At 38.2% G+C, this 26257-nt stretch overlaps 2 protein-coding genes across 5 annotated transcripts; one reads left to right on the top strand and one right to left on the bottom strand.

The window, feature by feature from the left end:
* Positions 1-242: 242 nt before the first annotated feature.
* CENPU (centromere protein U) lies at positions 243-11697 on the top strand. Of its 2 annotated transcripts, none has more exons than XM_056489716.1 (11): positions 243-708; positions 2043-2160; positions 3539-3668; positions 3953-4043; positions 5129-5201; positions 6196-6313; positions 6693-6771; positions 7795-7842; positions 9166-9227; positions 10425-10581; positions 10672-11312. In XM_056489716.1, exons 1-11 carry the CDS (start codon positions 658-660, stop codon positions 10693-10695), a joined length of 951 nt encoding a protein of 316 aa, XP_056345691.1. In that variant the 5' UTR covers positions 243-657; the 3' UTR covers positions 10696-11312. The 2 variants fall into 2 exon arrangements, with proteins under 2 accessions (XP_056345691.1, XP_056345690.1); XM_056489715.1 differs by having other exon boundaries at positions 247-708; positions 11227-11697.
* Positions 11637-26242, bottom strand: PRIMPOL (primase and DNA directed polymerase). Of its 3 annotated transcripts, none has more exons than XM_056489710.1 (14): positions 26209-26242; positions 23716-23780; positions 22360-22544; positions 21109-21200; positions 20075-20216; positions 18463-18610; positions 17147-17431; positions 16462-16624; positions 15266-15363; positions 14794-14880; positions 14599-14707; positions 13390-13472; positions 13266-13312; positions 11637-12310 (listed from the first exon to the last, which is right to left on the bottom strand). In XM_056489710.1, exons 2-14 carry the CDS (start codon positions 23732-23734, stop codon positions 12005-12007), a joined length of 1764 nt encoding a protein of 587 aa, XP_056345685.1. In that variant the 5' UTR covers positions 23735-23780; positions 26209-26242; the 3' UTR covers positions 11637-12004. The 3 variants fall into 3 exon arrangements, with proteins under 3 accessions (XP_056345685.1, XP_056345684.1, XP_056345686.1); XM_056489709.1 differs by lacking the exon at positions 26209-26242 and adding an exon at positions 26028-26203; XM_056489711.1 differs by lacking the exons at positions 22360-22544; positions 23716-23780; positions 26209-26242 and having other exon boundaries at positions 20075-20212; positions 21109-21195.
* Positions 26243-26257: the final 15 nt, after the last annotated feature.

Below are 26257 nucleotides of genomic sequence, written 5' to 3'. Positions count from 1 at the left end.
TTAGCAATTGAATTTTCAGAGCTGGAATTAAAAGTTTTCAAGCTGCAGCCTTCTTTTTTTTTTTTTTTTTTTTTTTTTTTTTTTTTTTTTTTTTTTTTGGCATGCTGTAAAAGCTGTTTGAATTAATTTCTTAACGGGAAAGCGACGGCCAGGAGCAGTTATCTTTGCAGAGCGATCTCTTTCGCTTGCTTTTCCAGAGGCACAGCGTCAGTTCAGGGGGAGGGAGGGGAGAAGAAAACGGGAAGTTCTTGTGGTTTGTTTTTTGTGTTTAATCAGTCATTAACAGAAAAGTACGGAGCAGGGCGGTGGTTAGGTGAGTATTTCGAATCATTGCACTGCCCCGGGCGAGGCCGGGGCGGAGGCGGAGCTGTCCCGCTCCCTTTCCGGCCCGGCGGCTCCTCCGCGCCGCCCCTTCCTTCCCGCCGGAGCGCGCGCGGTTCCAAAGGCGGCGGGAACGGGAGCGGCAGCGGCGGCTGCCCTGAGGCAGGGCAGAGGCTGCCCTGAGGGAGAGCGGGAGCGGCGGCTGCCCTGAGGCAGGGCAGAGGCTGCCCTGAGGGAGAGCGGGAGCGGCGGCTGCCCTGAGGGAGCGGGATCCTGCGGGAGAGGAGCTGCGGCAGCAGAGCCAAGGTATCGGCGTGAACTGCAGCGTCCAGCGAAATGTCCTCAAAGAAGAAAATAAAGAAGAATCATACCAGCTCTAAGCGAGGGGTAAGTTTTGCTAGGTTGGGCAGAGTTCAAGTCAATGTTTTGGTTTTGTAGAGCGTTCAGGGGAGGGCACGGTGAAGGCCTTTGGGGGGAGCCGTGTGAGGAGTGGCTGAGGTCACTTGGTCTGTGCAGCTGAGTGACACCTCATGGTGGGCTCGGCTTCCTCACCGAGGGGCTTTCAGGGGCAGGCGCTGATTGATCTCTCCCCTCTGGTGACCAGTGAGTGGTTGAGGTTGGATGTTAGAAATATTTCACGCAGAGAGTGGTTGGGCACTGCACCAGGCTCCCCAAGGATGCGGTCACAGCTCCAGCCTGGCAGAGCTCAAGGAGTGTTTGAACAGCACTCTTCGGCTCATGGTGTGACTCTTGGGGTGTCCTGTGCAGGGCCTTGTGGGTTCCTTCTGGTGCAGGATATTCTGTGATTCTGTGTTGTGTTACTGTGCAGTCAGGGCATTGTCTCTGGAGGTGGATGCACAGGGCTTAATTCAGGGCTTGCTTTGCACTGGGAACTGCTGTGCAGTCCCTGCTGTGGTGGGCTCAAGGGGCTGGTGTGGGGTTTTTCCTTTTAGGAGTAGCACAAAATGGATGTTGCCTGTCAAATAGGCAAAAGTTTAAAAACTATATCATAAAAGAAGGTCTGTAGAGAAAGTAGTTGATATGTGTATTTGATACTATTATAGAATGCTGAGGCACTGCTAAGCACTGGTAAAATCATAAAGCTCCAGAGGTCTGTCTTTTCTGGTTATAATTCACCCTACAGGTACATACAGAAGAAATTAGTGAGGAAAGTCACTTGTGCATTTTGTGAATGGCACACAACTGTTTCATAAACTTATGTCATTCTCCCTTACTCTTCTGCTATACAGAAGTGTCTCTGTAATCCTTGATTTATAAATTCCACTTTTTTTGTAAGAAGTTACTCTATAGCTCTTCAGTTTCTTAAGATGAAAGTAATTAAATTGGACAAGGGTAGAAATTTGTGATATAGAGATGAGAGAAGAAATATTTTAATGCCTGAAGAGAAAAAGACAACAGATCATATAAACCAGGTATTAGTGTTATAAGATTTCTAAGCCTGTACTCTTTTATAAAATAAGACAAAGCTTGCAGTATCAAATAACAGAACATGCACGTTTTGTAACATCTCTTGTTCTGGGGGAAAAGCCCTGTAGCCTGAGATAAAAATATTCTTCAAATCCTTATGCCATAGATTAGGAGTCAATATGTTTCTGGTTAAGTGTATTTCTAGCCAAATGTTCTTGAAATTCACTGTCATATTCAATCTGTTTTACACTCAAAAAGTTGGGTAAACTGGCTCTAAATTCATACCCATCCAGGAGCACAAAGCCAACTCCAATCTTCATTGGAAATCACTTCCATTTGAGGAACCAGATGTCTCAAGGATATCGAAGGTAGCAGAAACAAATCAACTTGAGGAGCTTGATGATTCCTTTGGTTAGTATTATCTTGAATGTCATTTAGTGTATGATTTTCACAAACCAACCACATGGGAAAAATACTTCAGCTTACCTAGGAAAAGGTTTTGGTTCTTTGCAAGAGAAAGTAATGGAGAGGAGATACAGATGGAATTTTGTGTTATTTTCTATAATTTAGGAAGTAACAGGAATAATGCTGTAGTATGTGCAAATGAAAGTCAATGGAAAAATACTGGCTGTTCCACCTTTATAGTCTGAGTGGTAGAATTTCACACATTATAATATTGTAGTTATGTAAGTACAGTTAAAAACTAAAGTTCAAGATCTTAACTTATTCTTTATTAAATTACACAAATTACGAAGTTAATTTTTATCATTGTAAGAGTATTCGTGGCAGCAAACCTGGACATTTGTGGGGCTGCTGTTTTGCCACTTTCAGATGTTACTGAAACAAAATAACATAAAGCCATACAGTTTTGGATGAAGGATTAAAACCACTTCCATGCTTTATATTGAACTTCTGTAATGAGGCCTCAATCCACTGGAAGAGAATCAATTTAGATGGCATAGAGGCTACTGTGTGGAGTTCCCTGTTATATCTATCTGTATATATATTTTTTTAATCTGTGTAATTAGAAGCCGTAGATAAAATGTTAAGAGCTATTTCTCAACTGTAATAGTTATTATTCTGAGAAAATTATGGAAATATAAATGTGATTTAGGAACAGCATTGACAATGAGCTATAAAATAAAATTTAGCTAAAGCGTTTGTAAGGCAAAATGAAAAGTCTTTTCCTTATTTCTGTGGTATGTATTTAGACTGTAAAAAGGATGCCCAGTGACACTAATGTAAACTAACACAAAAGTTTTGTAGCAGTGTGCTTGAAAAAAGGAATCTATGCTGTGGAAGGCATGCTAAAACCTAAATTTCTCAGGAGTTCTAATCTGTTTTGATAGCTATCTACAATTCTACATTTACAAATATTCTGTAGCAGCAGTAATTGCCTTCTCATAGCATCCACTAAAGCAGCTTAAAATCTATATTGAAAAAAAAAGAAAGTAGTTGTTTAAATGTGTAAAAGGTTTACCAGTGCCATAGCAAAGAGAGACTTGATACAAATTGTAGCAAGTATTTTGCTTGCTCTATGCCTTGTGTACATGCTGAGCTACCTTAGATTTGCGTTCATAAAGAAATAGCAGGTGGGAAGGTACAGAAACTATGAAACCTTTCACTATATATTTTTTTCATAATCTTCAAACAATACTTGTAACAAGAACTTCCTTTCTATTAGTTAGCAAACCACAAAAATTCTAACTAAATGGTTAATGGCTGGCAGTGCTCTTTGCCTTAATAGATGGGAGCAGTGTTCATGCAGTTTATCTTTTGTTCTTTGTAGATCACCCTTTGCACAGTACTGCTGTGGATGCTTATGGAGAGGAACACGCACAGAACGAGACATTTGGTTGTGTTTCGGCACCACAGAGGCAAAATACAGACGGACGGTCCGGTGGAAAACAGATAAAATTGTCAGCATTTAATTTAGTCTTTGGATTTTTAGATTATATGTAATTATATGTAACAAAGAAAATTATTTTTTTACATAATTCAAATTTTAGTATATTTCTCATATGTTAAATCAAATTTAGTTTAAATTTGAAATTGTCTTGCTATTTAATTCAAGCAAGAACTTTAATAGTACCTTTATGAGATACACCTGTACAAAACATTCCCCAAAACACAATGTTTTGTGTATATGGTTGAAGGTCAGCCTTCCTCAGAGGGCAGTAAGTGTGTGTTTTTCTTTCCCCAGTAAAAAGCCGCATCACTCAAAGCCCCCCGGTGGTGATGTTCAGAAATTCAACATGGCTGATGCTGGAGAGGAACCCCTTAAGGAGACTGTGGTACTGAAAAAGTTTCATGAGTATTATCAATCAGTTTAATTTTAGTTTGCTTCATGCCATGCCTGCATTAGAGGGTGGTCAGAGAGGAAGACCTTCCATTTGTTTCTTAGTACTATCTTAGTACTTAATTGTATCCAAAATAATCAGTCCTCAGAGTATTCCTGTGAGGTGGCCAAGTGAAATGCTTAAAGCTACAAGACATCACATCAACAAGGAATATAATAGCCAGGTGTTCCTGGATCCTGTAGCCTATTCTCTTGCTCATTTGGGAGTATATTCTTTCCTTTTTTTCAATTATCTTCTTTGTACCTAGAATTTATGTTCTTGAGAAATGGCATACTAGATGGAATATGAATACTTTGTACTTGTTTGATATTGAAGCAAAACAGATTTATGGGAAAAAGAATATTGATAAAATTAATTTTGAATATGCATTAGAATTAAAAGCCATTCAGTTTTGAATGAGTGTTTTTGAGCACTTACTCCACAATTAGTGTAAAATGCTTTTGGCCCACTTAGCTGCCAGACATACAGCAGGAGTCAAGTGTCTGCAGGCTCAAGAAAGTAACCTATGGTAAAAGAAGCTGTGCAATAGTTGGAACAGAGTTTTTTATGTGTTGAAATGTATTGGAATTGTACAGAATGTTAGTCTTTCATCAGTAGCTGGATGCATGCAGCACTCTTGTACAAGTGCTGGTGTGGTGTCACAAAGTAGTCAAAGTAGAGAAAGGATTGGGACAGAATGTGAGTGAAAAGGAGGATGAGCAGGTACTGTTGATCAGAGAAATGTTAATCCTGGGCAATGACTGTGCTGAACCAAGGGTCCTTAAGCTCCTTAGGATGTTTCCAGCCCTGCTGCATGACCAGTGGCTGAAGGGGCCATGGCCAGTGCAGTGCAGTCAGACAGGAGCCACTGTTCTACAGCAGAGTGACCACTGGGACTGGGTGGAACAGGCCAAAGGAAATGTTACTGATGCTTCAGTCAGGAAATGCTTTCTCCATTTTGCCTAATTGTCATCTCTCAGGAGTTTAGATGAGTAAACCTAAAGTTCATTCTGGAAGGTAATTTATTTTTCATATCACAGGAGACTGTAAATACTGTTCAATTCCAGCCAAAAAAGAAGAAGCCTTCTGAAGAGAATACATCAGATCCTTCTGGTAAAGTACACTTTTCAGAAATCCCATATAGCTTTTCTTTATTCAAGATCAATGGTTTTCAATGGTTTTAATTTCTGGAATGTAGCTGTGCTTCTAGAAATGGGAAGTTTTTGTTTCAGTTTTGCTATAGACCCCCATTTTATCCCCATGATTTTCATCCCTGGACTTGCCTATTCTTCCTCTGAAGGAGTAAAGCATAGGTGTGCATTATACCCCTAAGTCAGCCTGGTTTCCTTTGGAGGGAAGCCTGGAGCCTTGGCTATGAAGCTGTAGGAGGGGTCAGTACATTCCTTGGTCTGGAAGCCTGGAGCAGCAGCCTGGAACTTGGAGTGCCCCTGTCTGCAGCGCAGGCACAGCTGTCGGTGTAAAGACCCTTGAGAGACAGGGAGCTTTCAGACAGTGGCATTTTACAGTAGGAAGAAACTGTCTCTTGTGTCATCTTGTTTCCTTTGAACAAAACCCCATCACGTTTTAGTACTAGATTTATACTGGGGAGCGTGTGAAGAAAGATGGCTTAACTTTTTGTGGAGCTGGCTAATCATAGTACTGCAGAGTTTAAAGAAATGTATTTGTGTATAGTGGGGTTTTGAAGCATATATGGTATTAATAAAAGAATGTATGCAAATATAAAAGCTCATGATTCTTTGAGTAATGCAAGTTGCAAATTCAGGCCAATAGTTTTTTAACACAAAAATCATGTTTGCAGTACACTATGTAGTTTACTACTTAGTTTACTGATGTGTTCCTGAGCTTGTTTGAATCAATAAAGAATAAGAATTAAGTTGCATATCATTGACCATCCCAGTTCCAGGTAAATCTATCACAGTTGCTCAGGCAAAGACAGATAAAATAATTTGAATATTCTTCTCAAATTTCATGATAAAATACTCGTAACTTTTAGATGGTTATTTTGATGGTGGGCACAAGAGTTTTTCTGTTGTTTTACAACATGTACCTGAATTGTGCAATGCTTATGTTCATTCTGTTGTTTCAGTGGATAGCCCACATTCTGTACAGATGTGGTGTCCCAAAGAGCTGAAGAGATCTCCTAGAGATATTACAGAGCTGGATGTTGTTCTGGCCAAAGTTGAGAAGATAGCAGCAAATTACAAGTAAACATTCTTCTTTCCCATGACTGGGTATTCAAAGTTTTAAAAATAAATACCTGTGTTTTTGCTAATGGCTTGTTCTTTAGGGAGTCACTATTGCATGGTTGCATTCTGATGTTAATGATTGTTAATTATTTATGGTGCAAATGTTTCTACACATGTCATCTTGACATGGTCTCCAGGGATTTGATATTTTCCAAGCACGAACAGCACATCTCAGCTGATATACTTAAATGTAGAAATGAAGCTATTGCTAGTATATGAAAGATCTGTAGTTATCTAGCTGCTTAACTTTGGGTTTTATTTGTTACTCAGAGGAGGGTTTTTGGATGAGATTTCCCCTCTACTAAACCAAATGTATTTGTCTCTCTGACTTCTCCAGACAAAGCATAGAATCAAACATTTGCAGAAGGGCTATCGATGACTTGACTTCTGCTTTCAAGGACCAAATCACTGATCTTGTAAGTACACCAGAAATAAAATCAATTTTGTGGTCAAAATACCTATGGCTTTATATTGCCCTTTACACATTCATTTTACAAGCTGTAAAAGTTTCCAGTCTCTTGTCAGTATAAGTAATATGAAACACAGTGTGCAGGTTATGACTGGCTGCCTCTGTGCAGGCTTTCATAAGAATTGCCTCTAGACACAACACTGCTGTTGTGCAAGTACTTTGCCAAATCATCACCTTTTGAGAATAGGGAAGCATCCAATAATCCTGAAGTGTTTGTCATATCTAAATCATTATGTAGCAAAACCGGTGAGCTGCATAATTTAAACGAGTATATACAGCAATGTCAAACACTGTTTTAAAAGCTCATTGACTAGAGTTTTAAAAGGTTGATTTAATTTTTGTGCTGTCTCACTGACTTCTCAGTAGGACCTCTAACATAGTCCAGGGAAAATCATCCTTTTTTAATTAACATTTTGAACATAACTGTAAGTGTAAGATATTCAAGAACCGTGTGGACGCAATCCTGTGCCATGTGCTCTAGGATGACCCTGCTTCAGCAGGGAGGTTGGACCAGAAGACCCATTGTGGTCTCTTCCAACCTGAGCCATTCTGTAATATATTGGCTGGAAAGGTTACGGTGAGTATGATGAGTAAAATGAACACAGAACCTTGCAGGAGTTGTGCTAAGTACTAAAGCTATAGTTCTGGGTGGTTCATTAGAAGTAACAAGTGTTGGAATTACCAGATCTGTACATCTCTATAAAGATACAGAAAAATTAAGGTAGGTAGTATTACAGGAATTGGTACAAGGATTATTATTTGCACCACTCCTTTTGTGCAACAGTTTTCCTCTGGCATGAGGAGAGGAAAGAATCAATACACAACCGGTGATGTCCCTTTTAACCAGGGTTGGTTTTTTTAAAATAAAAAACCAGTTTTTTATGCTATTCCAAAGTAATTCTTGCAACCATGTTTTTAGGAGGATAGTGATGAACTCAACCTGTCAACCTGTAATTCTTCTTCTCTGTAGATAGCAGGAGTCCAGGAATTAAGGAATATGAAGAAAAAAAATGCTAAGGTAAATACATGCATATCTCTAGATTGCATAGAATACAGTTATGGGCACTGGAACGTCAAGAACTTGACTGAAAGAGATTTGACAAAAAAGTGTACTGTACTCAGAATCAACTGCACAAACAGAGGTTAGGGAGCCACCAGAAGTTTTTTGGAAAAGATCTGAGTAAATGTGGTGGATTGCAAACTCCAGTTGTATGTGGAGTAAAAGGAATGAATGCACATTAGGATGGCTAAGATCTATGCATGTCAATTACTCTTGGCTTTTTGGTTTGTTTTCTTTTTTTTAATTAGTATTGGTGAGGCCCCTGGAGAGCCAGCTAAATACTGAGAGCTAACCTTAAAGAAACATAAAAGAATATAAAATCTAGGGGAGCAGCAAAGATAGCAACCTGTGAGGACAGAATTGAATTGCTTAATTTAAAGAAGGGAAGTCTCAGGCAGCTTCATTTCCTAAATAGATGCTGAGTTTTTGTTCAGAGTAAGACAGTTCCTCTCCTCGTTTAGAGGAAGTAGTAATTCGCTGAAAATGCAATGGGAATGTTGACAGAAGGAGGCACTAGTGTAAGGGCAGAAAAACATTGCAGTGGTTTCATCAGGGAGAGGTGAATGCCCTACAGAAGGGAGATTTAAGAGCAGCTTAGGCATTGTCTGGATTTCTGCCAAATTAACATATTCTGCAAAATTTTCAGTGGCAAAATAGCTTTAACTAATAAAGTCAACACAAAGGTTATCCTGGGAAGCTGCAATTAACATGCTAAAGTCTTGTTGACTTGAGGTGAGATGGTAAACTGGTCTGCACATAAAATGAAAATCTTAATACGCACCTAGTATTCACAGCCATGAAGATTTATCCTTAGTTTGCTTCTTAGATATTTGTTTAAAATTAATTTTTTAGTTGCTAGATTTAATTTTATGATGGGTTTTGGGTGTTACTTTTTTTATTTGTATGTTATATTAAAGCGGGCGTGCTTAGTTATGGCAATCATCCTGAACATACATTCATATGCATTTTTAATCCTAAAAACTCCTAGAGTTCATAATGTTTGAAATCAAAATGTCACAAACTCCCTTTGTATGCTTGTAAATCCAATGTTTCTTAAGAAAAATTTTGCATGGAGATTAGAGTTTGACATTTTAAACAGCTTTAAATTATTTCAAATACAGATGTAAAATACGGTAGTTTATCAGGTCTGGTATCTTAGAATTTTCCACAATGACAATCAGCATAAAACCTCAGAGAAAAAAAAAAAGCAATTAAATTTGAGTTGTTTGCCTTTGAAGTTTTAGAAACTGTTTCACAGACTTTGCTCACTCTTTGTTTCAGGCAATGACAAACATCAAAAAGAAAAGGCAGCATCTGGTGCAAGTCAGAGAAGAGCTAACTGGGTGTGTTTCTAACAATGCACAACAATTGCCTGAAGAACTTAAGGAGTCTGGTATTTTGTAACTCGGAAGGGAAAGTAACTTTCTTTTTCTCTCATTTTATTTTGATGAAACTACCACTATCTTGCACTTTGTTTTTACAAAAGTTCATGATAACCTCTCCTTTACATATTTCATTTGTCTAGACAGTCATTCTTGCAAGTTCTCTTAGCTAACTAGTTACTGGGAGGGTGTTTCACACCATATGTTCATAGGAAGAATACCGGTGTTGATTTCAATTGCAAAGGTGCTGGATCATAAATTACAAAGCTAATACAGAGGATTTCTTTGGTTTTGAAGTGGGAGATTGTATTTCACCTCTGCAGGTTGGCTGGGGTTGCTGTTAGCACATGGTTTGTTTCCTTCTTATGTGGCCACACAATTCCCCTTCTCTAACTTGACATTAATCTTAAGTGTAATTTAGATATGTAACAGGAATTTTGTGATTGGAAGAATCATTAGACTTCCCCAAATCCCTTGGGTTTCTAGTGACAAACTTCATACTGAAGTTGCATTTAACGTGCACCCTGTAAGGTAACTGTAGAAACCATGGGCACAAAAACAGGGTAAAAGCCTTTTCTCTATGGCCACAAGAGGTGTTTTTCTTTGTAGTACTATGGACAAACTGCTCAGAGAACTATTTGAAGCCCCTGAAAGCTGTCTTCACATTTTTATATGTTGTGTTTTAATCCTTTGATCATTTCAATAAACCTTTTTTTCTGCAGCCCTGTTGGATGAAAATCACTGTTGATGCTCAGTTTTTGGAGTGCTCCTTTAATAGATCAAGCACTCCAGTTTATTTAGCAGTGGTTTAGTTTGTGGATCCTGAATATGGTTTTGCATAAGCACTGAACAACTGAGCTTACAGGCAGGGGTGTGCAGAAGCAGAACACTTTGTATTTAAGCAACTACACTTAAAAAACATAAATCCTTAAGAAAGAATGGCTACAGTGTCAGACTCAAAATAAAAGTTTGGGTCTTTTTGATGGATTTGGACTCATGCCTCTGTTTAAGTAACATGCTTGTTCTACCCAAGCACCATTTCATAGCGACCTATGTTTTGTATATTCTGACCAATGTTTTTAAGAATTCCTTCAGGGTCATAGTTATTCATGCAGTAAATATGCAGATGTAAGCATCAAAGTCTTGATCTTTTTTCAGAGCTGAACTGCAACTGACACAACTACAGAAAGAATATGCTGAGATACAGGAAAGGAAATCTTCCTTGAGGCAAACAGTTGAATTAATTACTGATTTAAAGGAGTTACAGCAAGACTGTTTGGATTACAGAGAAGACAACCCAAAAGGAAAAGTGGTAGTGAGTACATATTCTGCATGTGTTTTTGATTTATGGAATTCATTTATTAACATCTCTTAAGTAGCAATATTTTGTTAATGGTCTTTGCAGAAGCAACTTGAGAATCACTGCTGAACTTTAGTGTGGCATGTCATTCTTTTTTCTGGTCTCATGTTAGAAGCCAAAGTATTTCAGAGAAGATTCTGCTGCCTTGCTCTCAATATCCAGGAATACAAAGGACACAGAAATGAAACAGTTGTACTTTTTTTATAGAAAGTGAAGATTAACAGAAGTGGGACAGGAAGTAATTAATTTTTTGTGTTGTTATTGTTCAAAAGTAGGGAAAGCTCTGGCACTTCCATGTGAGATATTTAATGCTGAGAACAGTGCTGGTATTTCATGACCAGAATAACTTCTCATGTAGCCTTAGAACCAACTCCTTTTGTACCCAGGACCTGGTGTGGTATTTTCTGTGGTGGACAAGGCTTACACCCTGCCATGTGTAAGGGAAGTCCTCACATTTCAGAAGACACTCTGATTTTGGCTGTTGTTCACTTTAAAGGTCATGTTGCACCATTTTAGACAGAGGAAAAATAAATACTGATATACAAGTGATTTTTCCAAGAGTTAAAATGTTGCCTTGTAATTTTATTTCCTTATCAACAGTATGGAACTTCCAGCCTCCCTGCTCTTCTGATGGAGTCTCGGAGAATTCTAGGAGCAGAAAAGCACTTTAAGAGTATCAATATGAAGCTGGAAGAGGCTCTAGCCGTACAAAAAGAGCAGAGAGCAAAGAAAAATTAAGTGTAAGATTTTCAGACATCAGTTGGAACAGTTATTAGAATTGTCAGAGCTTAAACCTTGTTTAATCATTGTTACTGTTTTGTTTCAGTGTTTAAAAGAAGTCAACAACTTCGAGATTGTATCTTTTTATTGTCAAATAGTCTCAGACCATCAATGAAAGGAAATAGTGATATTTAAACTTTCCTGTACTCTGAACAAGGTTGGGTGTTAATATTGTGCTATTAAAGTAATACTGAGAGGAATATATTCGCAGAGAGAACACAGAGCCTGGATAAAGATGAATAAACAAATCTCTTTATTAAATTTGCATTTGAAATAAATTATTTAATCTCATTTATGGAAATAAGAGGTCTGTTCCATTGGCTTCTCAGTAAAACTTGGACGTACAACTAACAAAATAGAAATTGTACAGCAAAGAGCAATAAAAGTGCTAAGCTTGGAGCAGCATTCACAATTTAGTCCAGTTCTCTTCTGCCCCTGTATAACCTTCCATGATCTCCTCAAGCCTGCTGAAGTTCACCCAGGCACTCCATTCTTTGTGTTACAGCTCTGGAGTGATGCTTGTGAAGTAATAACCCACAGGACCTTTCACTCCACCATGCCACACCCAAGTGTCATTAACAGCTGGCCAGGCCTGTGCTTATCTGTCTTCTTTAGTGTAGAGGTCTTCTTTCCTTAAAGCTGCCAAAAGAACTTCATCTGGGATTTCTTCCATGGCATAATTCACACTGTCATCTGCAGCTACAGCTAGTTCCACATCTTCAGCAGCTTCTAGGAAACAGGCGTCGTCACTTGTGTTTTCCCACTCACTGTCTGACAACAGGAAGTCTTGAGACCAGCTGTTCTCTGGAGATACTGAGCTTTTTGACAAGCCTGACACATTAGAATGTGAATTTACTTTTCCTTCTGTGTGCCCCCTGTCATCCATTAGGGTGGACTCTTCTTCCTTTGAGAAACAAGAACACTACTTACTCTATATGCAGATACTCCATATCTTTAACTGCTCTGCAAGGTTGAAGTTTGTGCTGTCACACAGAATGGGTACTGCAGAAAGCTGGCCAACAGGACAAGATTTTCCAGCATGTTCATTTATAGCCACATTAACCTAGAAGCCTGTTTTAATAGGAGTAGAAATTTGCTGTTTTCCTAGTACCCTGCAAATAGTCAGTTGAATACAGCTGCATATAGTAACACAAGGTTAAGACTAGCTTAAGTGTGTTTAAAGATACTGTCTGGACCTAAAAATACAGTTTAATGACACTTTCTGTGAAATAACACTAATAGCTATTGATGAGCTGCTTGAGCAGAGCTTAACATGCCATTCTGCTGTATGACATCTAGAGCTGTATAGTTAAATTTAAAAGTTGAAGAAAAGCCAATTTTTATTGCCTAAGCACTGGAAAAACTTGTATGTTCAGGACATAGAGTCTAGGTGCAGTATCAGGTCAGTTCAAGTATTCTGCCTGTTTGGAGAAATGTGCTGCTTTAATACACTAAAATGGAGATAAGTGAATTTCAGAAATGAGGGTCACTGACTTACATTTTACTCTGACTGACTCAACTGTTCCAGAACCAGTTCTGTTTTACCTTGCATGAAGCCAGACATGCACAGCAGAGCTAAACTTGGGCAGCTTTTCTGTTCTGCACCTGGAGTGATCTTGTGGCTTAGACATTGGGAACTGCTGTTCACATCAGAACAGAAAAAGACACTAGTCTCACGTGAATTTAGACAATTCCAATAACTTAGGATTGCTGGAGAACTTAAAAATGAATATATGGAGCTACCACACAAGCACAAAGCACAGCTGCTCTGGAGACCTCTTCTATACCACTGTAACAGTGTGTGGAGGACTTCCAGAGCCTCACAAGAACTTGAGCATCTCAGTAAGACAAAAACATACCTCTTTGAAAAGGGATGGGAGGCAAATCCCAGGCGGTAATGGAAAACCTAAATAAAATATAAGACATTAATTAAAGTCAACATTCCAAAAAGGATCAAGTAAAATTGAATTGCAGGCTACATACTTTGTGATTTGAAGTTTTGTTCTCTGCAGACAGGATCGTGACACTTTTGATACCAGACTTCATTCTTTAGATCTACCAGAATCCTAAGAATGAAATTATGAAATTATTTTAGGTTTTTAGTAACAGTACATAAATGAAGTGAATTCATACAGTAGGAAGTTCTAACACTAAGTGAACAGGTTGTGTTTGTCCTCAGCTATGGCCATTGCTTTCATACTCCTGGAATACTTACTACATACTTGTTTTGTATGATTTTTAGTAAACTTCAGGTTTCTTAAGTTGAAATAAATAGATTTTTAAGACTTACATCTGAAAGTGAAATTTAGTCAACTTCAATTAAGCTTGGAAGAAAAAGTCATCAAATTAAGACTAGCATATCGGACTTAACTGTAAGATAAGATTTATTGCTGCTGCTGTTACAGGTTATTTCATTATAAAAGCCATATAAAATGACTATTTTCTGTCAACTGGTTAGGCCACCCAGCTTTTTCAACTGTGCTTTAGAAACACCAAACTTCAAGCAACTCACTAGAAAAACAGCAAGTTCATCCAGCTGTGGGGTTTTTTGAATATCCTTGTTTTCTCAGAAACATATTCCTTATGTTTCAGCGATTTTAAATGTTACATAAAATTATTTTTAAGTTATTTATACAGATTATATACTGTAATTCTAATGTAATCTAAAAAACTGACTTTCCATCATTTATTTTGCTAAAACTATAGGAAGTCTGAGTCCTTGTAGAGTCACTAAGCAAAACTCGATTCAAGTGGCAGGAATTACCATTCTAAAATGGCAATTCTCAATGTAGATAAGAATGTAATTTAAAATGCACTGTAAATTAATTCAAAAGCAGTCTGCTTGCTTTCTTATTTTTCCACTTCCTAGCTCAGAAGTATCAAAACATAGTACTGTTTAATAGCTGTAACATACTCTGATTTTTATGTTAGCATCTTTGGGCCCATGTTTTAAATACCATGAAAATTACTTCATAGCATTATTAGAAATAAAAGTCCAGTTACCACAAAGTAAACTTGGGGGAAAAATAAATAGTTTGGTTTCGTGGGGACTTTTTTGTAATTAAAACACTGTATCCCCACAGAGCAAAACAGCAGTAGTTTAACAGTTGCTGATTCTATCCATTCAGCATTTTCTAGAGAATAACAGTTGAACAGCAAAATAAAAAAAGTTAAAATAGTTAAAGAACATACATTATATTGTTACTTTTATGAGCTCTTCCAATATTTTCACACCAACGGTAACCAAAAATATCATAAATAAGTAATTCCTTGAGAGAGAAGTAACTCCATTGTCGTATCCCTGAGGAAAAAAAAAAATAAATCTTTAAATAGTTAGAAATAGTGCTGCATTAGACTAATTTGTAAATAGTAAGGTGGTCTCTTTACCTCCTGGTAGCCCATCCTTATTAACCAGAGAACGAACAAAATTATCAATTTCTGGATATGGCGAACCCTGGTAACCTTCCATGGGATCTGTTAAACCAAAGCCCACAAACACACACTGTTAGAGGGCTTGCCACTGTAATATGCCATTGTTACACACTTTATATAGATCACAGGCAGAAAATGTACATGAATCACATCACACCCTTAAATAAAACCAGGGATAAAGCCACTGTTACTTTCTTGTAGATCTTTAAAGTGCCATCCCCACCATGCAGAGGGACTGGGACAAGGCAAGATGGCTGTGGGTACAGGAGGGGAGGGTCAGTGGCATTCATCCTGCAGTGCAGATGTACTCTGCCTCCTGCAGAAAGGCAGCTGAAGAAGGGCCCTCCTAGAAGTTAGCAGGTGTACAAGTCACAGAGCATTTAAGTTAAGAATGTTTTTTTTCCTATGTAGAAAAGTCTTGAGGTACCTCTGCTGCTTCTGGTAGTTTTACTGTTTAAAAAAGCAGACATTTTCCTCTCCTCCTCTGAAAAGCCAGATGACAGAACTTTTATGTCATCACCTGCTCTGAAGAAAGAAGACAAAGAAAAGAGTATGATTCTTACAGCATAATGTAGTACAATATAATTCACTGTAACATGCCACAGGGTCCCTGCCAACCTTGACCATCCCGTGGTTTGCTGTGCACCCTTCCTTGTCCCAGGAGAACTTTCCCTTCTGGCCTTGGCAGTTTCCCTAACTCCCAGCACAGGACAGGGGTTGCTCCTCCCCAACAGCAGAATTTGGTTCCAGGCTAAAGTCCCAGGACCCACCCACTTAACGACTGCTGGTCCACACTCTGACAGCAGGACGTGCTCTAGATGTAGTATTTATGCAAATATACCCTTTGAAAAGTTTCAGTTTATTCTTTTTCTCTCTAAAATTAACTGTTTTTCCTTGCCATATTGCTAACTGGAAGCCAGATGATCACACAAGTCTAAATTCAACACAGCAGAATTTCTCATCCATATTTATGGTGGATTCAGCTGATGCCTATGATCTCAATACACTGAGTGGTCTATTGGCATCAGTTCAGGATAATGAACATTTCCGAACAAATACATGTTTTCAGTAAAAATAATATTTTAACCTTTCTGCTGCAGCAGTGATTAGGATCTTCTTAAGATAAGGTATGACATATCTGAGGTTTAGATTAGATATAGAAAACTTGATTATTGTCCGTACCAAATGGGAAATCTGGTATTCAAAAAAAACATGGACAAAAATCTTTTGTATTTCTTATCTTACTTTGAAAAATACTCAATCTTCTCATATTTAACTGACTAGAAATCTGTAAGCTTTGCTTCCAGAACTACACAGAATCTGACCAAACTTAATATTGGTTATGTTTTGGCATTTTGAGTGTGTATAGAGAAATGATGCACAATTCAGAAGCTGTACAACAATTGAAGGCAGCTTTAACAAAAGAACAAGACTCTCAAATTTTTTTCTTCAAAACCAAGAAATTCTACTAGGAACTCCTAAATTACATTGTAACAATGTTAATTGAATAATTGCTTATTCCTAATAGTTATTTGTAACTGCTACAGGAGAATTACCATTAAAATACATATTTTAAAATACCTTTAACTGGAATTAAGTAGTTGACTGGAATTAAGTAATTACCGAACATTGCAAATTAAAGAGGAAAGAAAATATGCTTCTTCCAAGGAAACATCCTTTTCACAGTTGGGGATAAACTTATTATCCTCTGCTATCTTCAGAATCACATTTTTTCCTGCTTTTGATGACTTATACATCCGGAAATTTCTATTCTTTGTATAAACTCCTGCAGGAAAACAGATATTTCTAAACATGGCAGTGCTGGCTAGAACTTAAGATACTGAGCACTTGTAAATTAAACAAATTTTCTTAGGCCCAGCTAAGAGTTTAATGAATGGACAAAAACTGTTACTGACTGGCTCACATCCCATAGAAGAAATGCAACAAAGCAAGATCATGCACACATTTACACTTTGATGTTACAGAATAATTAAGACAAATGCTCAACACCTCTAAGTAGGCATTTTAATTATTCTGACATTGTAATTCCTAAAGTTCCCTTCAGTACAAGAAATTGGTTCTTTCACAATAACTTTATGAAATACAACTGAGTCCAAAAATCTACACAATTATTTTAACCAGAAAGAAGTTCATCAAACTTTCTGTTTTCTGTGGACTGCTTCACAATTCTTCTGAGGTATGTATCAGAAAAGCTTAATTCCAATCTCAAAAACAAACAACGATCGAGTGTCTTAACATTGCATAATCTATACAATAATTGATTGAGAAGGTGAGTTTTTACACTTACCTAGATCCACAAAAAGCTGCTTGTTTCCTTCTTTATTGTTTACTATTAGGAAGGAAAAATCCAAATTTTCTCCTTGGTGTGGCATTTCCATATCCTTTGTTTCATGAGCAATGGCTGGCCAGTCTTTAGAACCATCTTCACCAGCCGTGAGGTTTGTAAGAGAACCATCTAATCCAGCTCCTGCAGAACACTGGAAAACATGCCCTGCTTCTTCTGCTGGGATCACAGCAGCCCTACTCTCCATTAATCTTATGGCAGGCTGCAAAATGGTTCTCACAAAGTTACCTTAAAAACAACCAAAAAAGCCAGAAGCAGGTGACGTCATTTATGAGTCAAGAAAGAACTTAAGAGAGTTTCTGTGCAAACATTTTGCGTAACAGCCAAGATGGAAGTGGATCTTGACCAAAGCTTATTCAAACAACAAATTACTTTTACAAGACTACTTGTGACTTTTCAAACTCCCAGTATTGTAATTCAAGTCCCATTGTACCTCCAGGCTCTGCTAGATAGTAACCAAAGACAGACAAATAAAAACCATGCCCAAATTAGTTTCAGGGAGAAAGCAAGGGAATAGAATAAATACAGATGTGGGAAAAAAACTATGAAGTGAGAGGAATACTGGCAAGGACTTTCTGCACTTGTTGGATGAAGCTTCCATGAACATGGGGAACATGAAAGAATATGAAACACTGTTCCTCCCATGCTACATATCAGCAGAATGACTCAGCATATCAAGCATCAAAATCATCATCATCCTCATAATTCAGTGCAGGACTACTGGGGCACACAACTGAGTCAAGACAACCCTAAACTGGCAATTCTCCGTGTTGAAGCTGCCATATCTGAGAATCCCAAGTACATAAACAATTAAAGTTGCTTTCAGCTTTCTCTTAACCATGTTTATGCAAAGGAGGCTTGAAATCATCTTTGTTCTGCCTTTTTGACAATGTGCTGAGAAGAAATTAACTGTATTTAGAGCAAAAACCAGCAGCTTTAATTGCTAAGACTAATATTATTCTGAAAATTAAGGAGTTGTAGACTTGCCAGTTTCACAGAAATCAGTATTTTTAAAATAAAATATACAGGCACAAAAAAAGTTACATTTTTGCAAACACACAGCTAATTACAGGAAAAGAAAGTAGAAGATGAGAAAAAATGAGGCTTAATGAAACAGAGAGTAATTATGAGTATGGTAGGAATACATATTTGCTTCCAATGTAATTCCGTTAAAATAAATACTCATGTGGGTGATGGCACCGTATAAAGTCAAAATCTCACCTTTTATTTCTAGGTGTAGGAGAAAAGAACACACTTACCAATGTGAGTATTATCCTTAAATACAGTCTTTTGGGGTAGAAATATTAAGTGCCGACTAAATTTTTCATCAGTACTGGAATCCAAGTTCAAGACATCTTTTGATGAACAATTTACATCATAAAATTCTTTTAATTTTTGGTTGACAAGCTGAAATTACAAACATTATTTATGTTGCTTTGCTTTAGTAGTTGTACCTATAAAACCTAACACAAATTCAGATTATACATTTTTGCCAAGGTCTTTTTTTTCCCCCTCATTTTGAGCACACAATTAATTTAATTCAAACTAACCCATATCAAGTTTTAACCAACTTTGACACAGACTGCATTTCCTTAAATACACAAGTCACCTGACACTTAACTAAGAGTGATAAGCTGAGAAGACTTGCAGTTTCTCAGGTCAAAGTCCTGCTATACCCTGCAGGTTGTTTTCTGCCACAAAGCAGTTCACACCCACAGTGGCAATGTTTGCAATGCAGGCTCAGCAGGAGTGGAAGACGGAGGCTGTCACGATATAAAGGACTGGTGAGCTAATTCACTGCTATGATTTAGCTAATTCATTGCTATGACCCAATGAACAACAACAACTATGCAGAAAACATATTTCTTTCTAAATTAGCTCTAAAAAAAACCTTTTATAAACCAAGCTAGTGATTACTCTTCTTTAGGACAGTACTCAGAACCTACAGATCTGGAAGCTTTGGGTTTAGCAGCTCAGATCCCCCACTCAGCAAATTTTAAATCCTTTTCTTAGCCTGAAAAATCTCTACATTTCAGAGCTGATCAACAATGGATAAACCCCTCCAGATTCTGTGTCAATGAAGGGTTCTTTATGAAGAAATTACCTCAATAATCTTTTACTTTTGTTCACTTCTAGTTAGAGACTTGTAGATGACAGAAGTTCCACAAAAAGGCATCCACTCATCATGAGATTATATTAAAACAGAAGATAGTCTTCTAAAAACATACTAATGCCATACTGAACTTGCAGAGAGCTCATTCACAAAAAGATTGCAATAAAATGGAAACTGCACTATTTAATAAAATTGACAATTGGTAAAGGTATTTAATTTTAGGTACCAAGTTGGTAAATGCAGTCACATGATGCTCTCTACATCATCACTGAACTAAATTATAATGATCTGTCTGTCATCTAAATAAGCTTTCAGGAGAGGTTCATCTACACCTTGGTATACAACTACACCATTAGGCAAAGGAAATGAACTGAGGAATATATGAATGGAACTTTTATTGATGCTATTTTAAAGAGTACCTAAACATTCCTTCAGTTTTACAGCTTTGAAGTGGCAGAGCACATAAAACAATCTTCAAAAGTAAACTTACCATGTCAGTAAACCTACCATGAATACAAACAGTCCAACAGCCATCATCCTTTATTTTTGTCTCTCAATTAAACTTTTTGTCTGTCACTTTGATAAAACCCCTGCTTTAATCAAAACAGTATTTTTAATTGCTTGAAAATAATCACTGGCTCGGCAATTCTTTTAATTTTACTATAGCATAATCAAGATAAAGTGGCAAATACTTTGGTTTCATATTAAATTAACAACAAATTCATATTCATCCACTGCATGACTTTGCTTCAGTTTACCTCAATTAACTTCATGACCATACTCTTGCCATCTGCATCAGGATTCGCTGGTTTGTAAAACTCCAAATCAAAATAAAGTTTGCAAGCATCTTTTTCAGGAATTACTTCATAGCAATGCATAAGACTTGTTTTGCAACCCTGGCTAAGGAAAAACAAAAACAAATCACAACCTCTCATGATAAATATTCTGAGCGTGCTTATCAGCTGCAAACAAGGATGCCACATATTTTATTCTGCAATCAACCACCCATATTAAAAAAAGTTGTAGCCCTATAAGACTTTGAGAAATTTGTAACTCATATCAGCATCAAATATCAACAAAGATTATTTGTCTGGACTAGAATTTAATTTTCTAAAGTATTCTCCTCTCCATGTCTCCCCCAGTCTTACAATATGTACAGAAATGATGATAATTCAAGGAACTATGAAAACTACAGTAAAATCTTATCAGTCATATGCCTTTAGCACAAAGAAAGAGATGATCTAGTTTTTTTCTAACTAAACTAAAAAAGAATCTCATCGTCAGTTTGAGAAAAACTCAGGCTTTAAGTATAAAAATTGACCCAGATTTCTTTTACTTCATAGCCAAATGTTTTATTGTAAAACAGACAAATGGGGGGAAAAGTTCAGCACATGATCAAATTGTCAGTACTTGGAACTACATCATGCAAATGCAAACCCATCAATCAGTTTCCAGACATCTGCATTCACGCCCACTGAAACTGCTGTATGACTAGTCAGAGAAGTATGTTTTTGTCATGTGTTGGTATGATCCCCTGAGGAAAGCTGACAGCCAAAGCAAATGTATTGTTAATAAATTTCAGTTCAACAGAGAGAGTACTTAATTCTCAGGAAATAGTGGCAACCTGCTACTCAAAAGTAAGTTGAAACCCGCTATAGAATATATTGTTTTGTCCTCATGAAGCAGCAGATGGCTCCTGGGAATACCTATCCAGTGGTACCTCTTACTAGGTAGGATATCCAGTATACCACTAACTTTTAGTAACATATAGGGCACCTTCTCAAATACTCACGTGTAATAAAACCAAAGCTCTTTATATGTTGTCACAAGGTAAAATCTCTGTCCACTCTGTGTGTTCTTTTCCAAAGCAAACACGTGAACATCCTTTTTAAATAAAAACATTGAATTTTTTTCATTAGTTTTATTCAAAAAAAGCCCCCAGCTTAAATCATCCTAAGTTCCTACTGGGCATCAGTTAAAGGTTAGTAAATACTAGAGAACTATAAACACATCACTTACGCTTTTTCACACTGAGTAGCATCTAGTTTTAATTTAGAACATCATTCTGATTTCAGTTACATAGGTAAAACTTTGAAGCTTTTCTTTGCTGTGCAGTAATGTAAACTGTTTTCTCTGTAAACTTAGTTTTTACTGATCAGTATCAAGTGCATCTAAAGGGAAGAGGACCAATGTCCTGAAAGGAGCAACCTCATGGACATGATGGCAGTTTTATGGGCAAATACTCTTCAGACATTATGTTGTTCAGATCCAAAAATGGAAATCTGAGAATAAAACAGAAAAAAAAATACTGCCAAGTCAATGGGAACCCATTTTGGAAGACAGGCTGTCAGGATTATTTAAATGCCTGAAACAGCCTGGAGAAAAACACAATACTTTCTTTAAAAACAACAATCAATTGAGAAGTATTAAACTGAAAACAGAAGATATCTTTCACATAATATTTATTTGGCTAATCACTTCTAATCATCTGAACTTGCTGCTCAGATGCTACTGGAGAGTTGTGTTGTTTTTATTTAGTCTCTGCCTCTTCTTCATCTCTTTTTCTTCCTCATTTTTTCTCCTCTTTCTTCCTACTCAATTGTCACTACCTTCCCATTCTCCTGCCCACCCTAACAGCTTGTCCATCTTGAGAACAAATTTATCACTACAATGTTCCCAAAAAGCACTTCTACTGTTCAAAGTTAACAACACATATCGACTTGGATGTTAGAACAGAACTAGTACTTCTTAGAGATACCTCCAGTGCAACATGACCTAAAAAGACAAAAAAAACCCCGAAAAAACCCAAAACAAAACAAAACAAAACAAAAACAAAACAAAACAAAAAAAAAACAAAAAACAAAAACAAAAACAAAAACAAAAAAAAAAAAACAAAAACAAAAACAAAAAAACAAACTTGCTGGTTCAGGACTGGGAAGAAAAATACCTTGCAAACTGATAAAGACTTCACTGCCAACAGCAATCTTAACAGAAGTTCAATCTTGAAAGTATGTAAAGAGCAGAGACATAACACATAATATACCTCTTGGCAGGTTTTTTCATAATTAAAAGCTTCAGCCTGTCGAGAAAATATTTTCCAAACAGAGGATGGCATAGAGGGTTTGGACAGTCTTGGTCTATAAACTGAAGGAAGAGGATTTCTCTCATAGTGAGATGCTAGTTCTTCCACTCTCTTTACTCTTTCTTGCCATTTTCTCTTCATTTCTCCTAAAGCAATTTCAAGTAGTCAAATCAGTATCTATCTGTTTGCAAGGCAATTTTAATTTTAATATATCCTCTACTCCTCACTGCTTTGATTCTGGTTTTGTTGAATTTAATTTATTATTTATCTGGGAGTAGCCAAAATTCCAAATCAACACCCAACCTTGTTATGATACTCATTTTAATATGAAATGTCTCTACACTGTTTTGAAAGTGCAAGAGCTTCATATTAACACTATCAAAGATAAACACAACATAATAAATACAATTAAAGAAGGCCTAGGAATTTTCATTTTTGTCTACAGAATGGTATTACACCCCTCAAAAAGTATACAAACTGTTGACTAGGCACATAACATTAGTAAGGAGTAAAAAAATACTAAGAGTAAAAGTAAAAAAATTTTTGCTTTATGGTTGGGGAGACAAATGAGATAATTAATTTGTATGGGTAGTACAACACTTGAATTCATAAGAGCAGTTAAGACTTCAGTGACTTTAGCTCTGAGTATCTGGAAGTAAAAGAACTGAAATCCAAAATGAGGGCTCTGTCCTCTATTGCCAACCTTTGCTACTGACCACTAATACTTTCACCTGCTTTAAAAGCTCATATACTTTTCACAACCTTAAAACAGCAATCTTATCTATTTCCAAGAACTAGAACCATGCAGTAACTCTTGCTATCTTGCAACCTTTAAGCCTCTAGTTCCATAAAGTAATCCAAATGCTGTAGAGTAATATAATAAAGCATAAACACACATATGTACAATTATCTGTAAGTGGAACACCTGCAAATCAGTAAAAAGCAATGCCAGGAAACTGTGACACAGAGGAAGAGAGGCAAGAAGTAACAAACATGAAGGGGAACCTTCTTGTTCAGCTCAGCATAACCACTTGGTTCTCCTAACAAACCCTGGGTTGCAATGAAAGATAAAAATGAAACTGAGGGTACTCAAAAGTATTCAAACTTTTAACAAGCTGGATCCATAAAGAAAGTTTAAGTATTTAAATATGCTTGTGGGAGCCCAAATTTTAGATCCCCACATTTCCCCTTCCAAGTTTTCCACAGCAAAAGTTCCTGGACACTTGCACTTCTGCCCACTGTTCTAAGCCTGCCAATGTCTTGTGTCAAGTCTAAGTAACAGAATGTTTTTTCTCTAACAGAGGTCAAACATTTTACCTTTATCCTCCTTGTCCATCTTCTGACATTTTCTTCACTCCCTTTTTATTCTCTTAGTTTCTCCTCTGGGAATGAAAAGTTAAATAACAATCAGCATTTCTTAGAAGTGCTAACAAAGCTTTCAGTTTCATTTTAGTGGTGTTGGCTGCAAATTAACTGGGTGCAAAAAACACCCCTACATCAGCACTTTTCCACAAGGTGACCATTAAAAATGAAAGCAAAAGAGAAGCCCCATAATTCTCCACTAGTTTTAAACTTTCTAGTTATTATCAGACTGTATTTTTGCAGAAACACAGCTGGAAGGATATCTGAACTTGGGAGAAGGTTGATGAACCTTACTTTAAACTGAAACCTATCGTGGTCCTTGCAGTCCAAACACTCAGTCTCTCAGGAGTCCAACATGTCAAGTTTTTAGAAGGCAACTTCAACTCCTGTGTGAACTATAACACATCTATTTAGAACAATTAACACTTACAGATCAGCCTTCTGAGTTCACTGGGAAATTCTCACTTTAGCTTCCTCTCTTATGTCCCTCCAGAAGTAAGGGCAGTACTTATTTTTGTTTGACTTGACTGAAAGCAATTTTGTCACCAACATGTTTGGACTTCAGTGTTATTGACTCAGCAACATGATTGTACAGAGAGCCTGGAAAAATGTCTCCTAAGCAATGACTTTAAGAACTTGCTATTTCATTTTCCCTATTTTATGGAAGACTTCTCCATTTACTTCTCATGATAATGACAAAACATATTACCCACACCTGCTGACAACTGAAGCTGAGACATGCAAATCAACTGCTACTCAAAATAATATTACACTTGTTTCCTGGCCAGTGTGTATCTGCAACATAGTTCCATGGCAGATTTCATGGTCCTTAACACAAATAAATCCATGAGATTTTCTCCCAGCTACCAATTCAGCCTTAGAAGAACACATTAAATTCCTCAACGTTAGTGAAAGTTAGCTTACCTATCCTCACCTTGGGCTGATGAGCAACATATTAACAAACAGTCCTCATCTTCCCTCAACCACAACAAATTTTCTTCTTGCCCTCCTAGTAGAGGAAGTGGCCTCAACAATTACAGGATCACAGAATGGCTCAGGTTGGAAGGGACCACAGTGGGTCACCTGGTCCAACCTCCCTGCTCAAGCAGGGTCATCGCAGAGCACTTGGCACAGGATTGTGTCCAGTTGGTTCCTGAGTATCTCCAGAGGGGGAGACTCCACAAGCCCTCTGGACAACCTATTCCAGGATGCAGTCTGTTCCTCAAATTAAGATTGCAACTGCAAAACTCAGTACATCACACCTGGTGATAAGACCTCAAAAAGTAGGTCAGCACCTGTTATGAGAAGCTGGAATACGTAATTTCCAATGTTATCCGACTTCTGCTACTGAAGGTCAATGCACAAATATGAAAGTAACTGACCTTAAAGTTGATGATGAAGCCAAAATCAGCCCTCAGAATCAGGGTGCTGTTGTGCAAGGCAGGTCTGTGTGCAGCCAGGGAGAGTCACCATGCAGGTGGGCAAAAACCCTGCCCAAGGGAAGGTCCCTGCTGCAGTACAGGCCAGCTCACCCATGGGGATCGCACTCACTGAGGTCAGGAGGGGGGCTGATCCTTCAGTAATTGTCCCCACAGATTACTCTTGCTCATTTCCTTTACAAACCATCATTCTGTCAGAATCACAGAATATTCTGAGTTGGAAGGATCATCTAATCCAACTCCTGGCCCTGCATATGACCATCTCCAAGAGTCACACTATGTACCTGTAAATGTTGTCCAAATGCTTCTTGAGCTCTGTCAGGTTTGGTGCTGTGATCACTTCCCTGGGGAGCTGTTCCAGTGTCCAACCACCCTCTGGGTGAGGAACCTTTTCCTGATATCCAGCCTAATCCTCTCCTGACACAGCTCCAGGCCGTTCCCTCGGGCCCTGTCACTGTCACACAGAGAAGGGATCAGTGCCTGCCCCTCCTCTTCCCCTCATGAGGAAGGTGAGACCACAGTGAGGTCTCCCCTCAGTCTCCTCCAGGCTGAACAGACCAAGTGATCTCAGCCCCTCCTCACACGGCTTCCCCTCAAGGCCCTGAATTCACCATCCTCACGGCCCTGCTTGGGACACTCTCTAACAGCTTTTATAACCTTCCTACATTGTGCTGCACACAGCATTTAATATGAGGCCGCACCAACACAGTGTAAATGTACCAGAACGCCACATATATTTCAGCAGGCAGAGGAGCTCAAGCAACAGCGCAAACCCGACAAGGTTTGGGTTACACCATTCACACCCAAGAGCAGCAAGAACAGCCATACCCGGCTCAGCGCTCAGACCCCGCAGGGTGCGGTGGCTCAGTGTCCCGCCATAGGCCCGGCCCAGCGAGCTCAGCCAGGAGAGCAGAGCAGAGCGGCGACTCCGAGCCTCCTCAGCCGGGCTCGCACGGCTCCCTGCGGCCGGGCCCGCCTTCCCCGCGCCGCTCCCGCCGGCCCGACTCACCGCCCGCCGCCCGCCGCCATTGGGGCGGGCCGCCCGCCCTGCGCGGGGA

Source organism: Oenanthe melanoleuca, chromosome 4 (assembly GCF_029582105.1).
Source record: "Oenanthe melanoleuca isolate GR-GAL-2019-014 chromosome 4, OMel1.0, whole genome shotgun sequence".
Lineage (NCBI taxonomy): Eukaryota > Metazoa > Chordata > Aves > Passeriformes > Muscicapidae > Oenanthe > Oenanthe melanoleuca.
Note: the sequence above shows the minus strand (reverse complement) of the source record. Positions and strands in the feature narration are given on the sequence as shown.

Coding starts and splice junctions, on each gene's coding strand:
- CENPU (XM_056489715.1), top strand. CDS start 658: ATGTCCTCAAAGAAGAAAATAAAGAAGAATCATACCAGCTCTAAGCGA. Junction 709..2,042: donor ATACCAGCTCTAAGCGAGGG/GTAAGTTTTGCT, acceptor ATACCCATCCAG/GAGCACAAAGCCAACTCCAA. Junction 6,772..7,794: donor AGGACCAAATCACTGATCTT/GTAAGTACACCA, acceptor TCTTCTCTGTAG/ATAGCAGGAGTCCAGGAATT.
- PRIMPOL (XM_056489710.1), bottom strand. Junction 14,881..15,265: donor AACTACCAGAAGCAGCAGAG/GTACCTCAAGAC, acceptor TTGGTTTAACAG/ATCCCATGGAAGGTTACCAG. Junction 14,708..14,793: donor TAAGGATGGGCTACCAGGAG/GTAAAGAGACCA, acceptor TTTTTTCCTCAG/GGATACGACAATGGAGTTAC.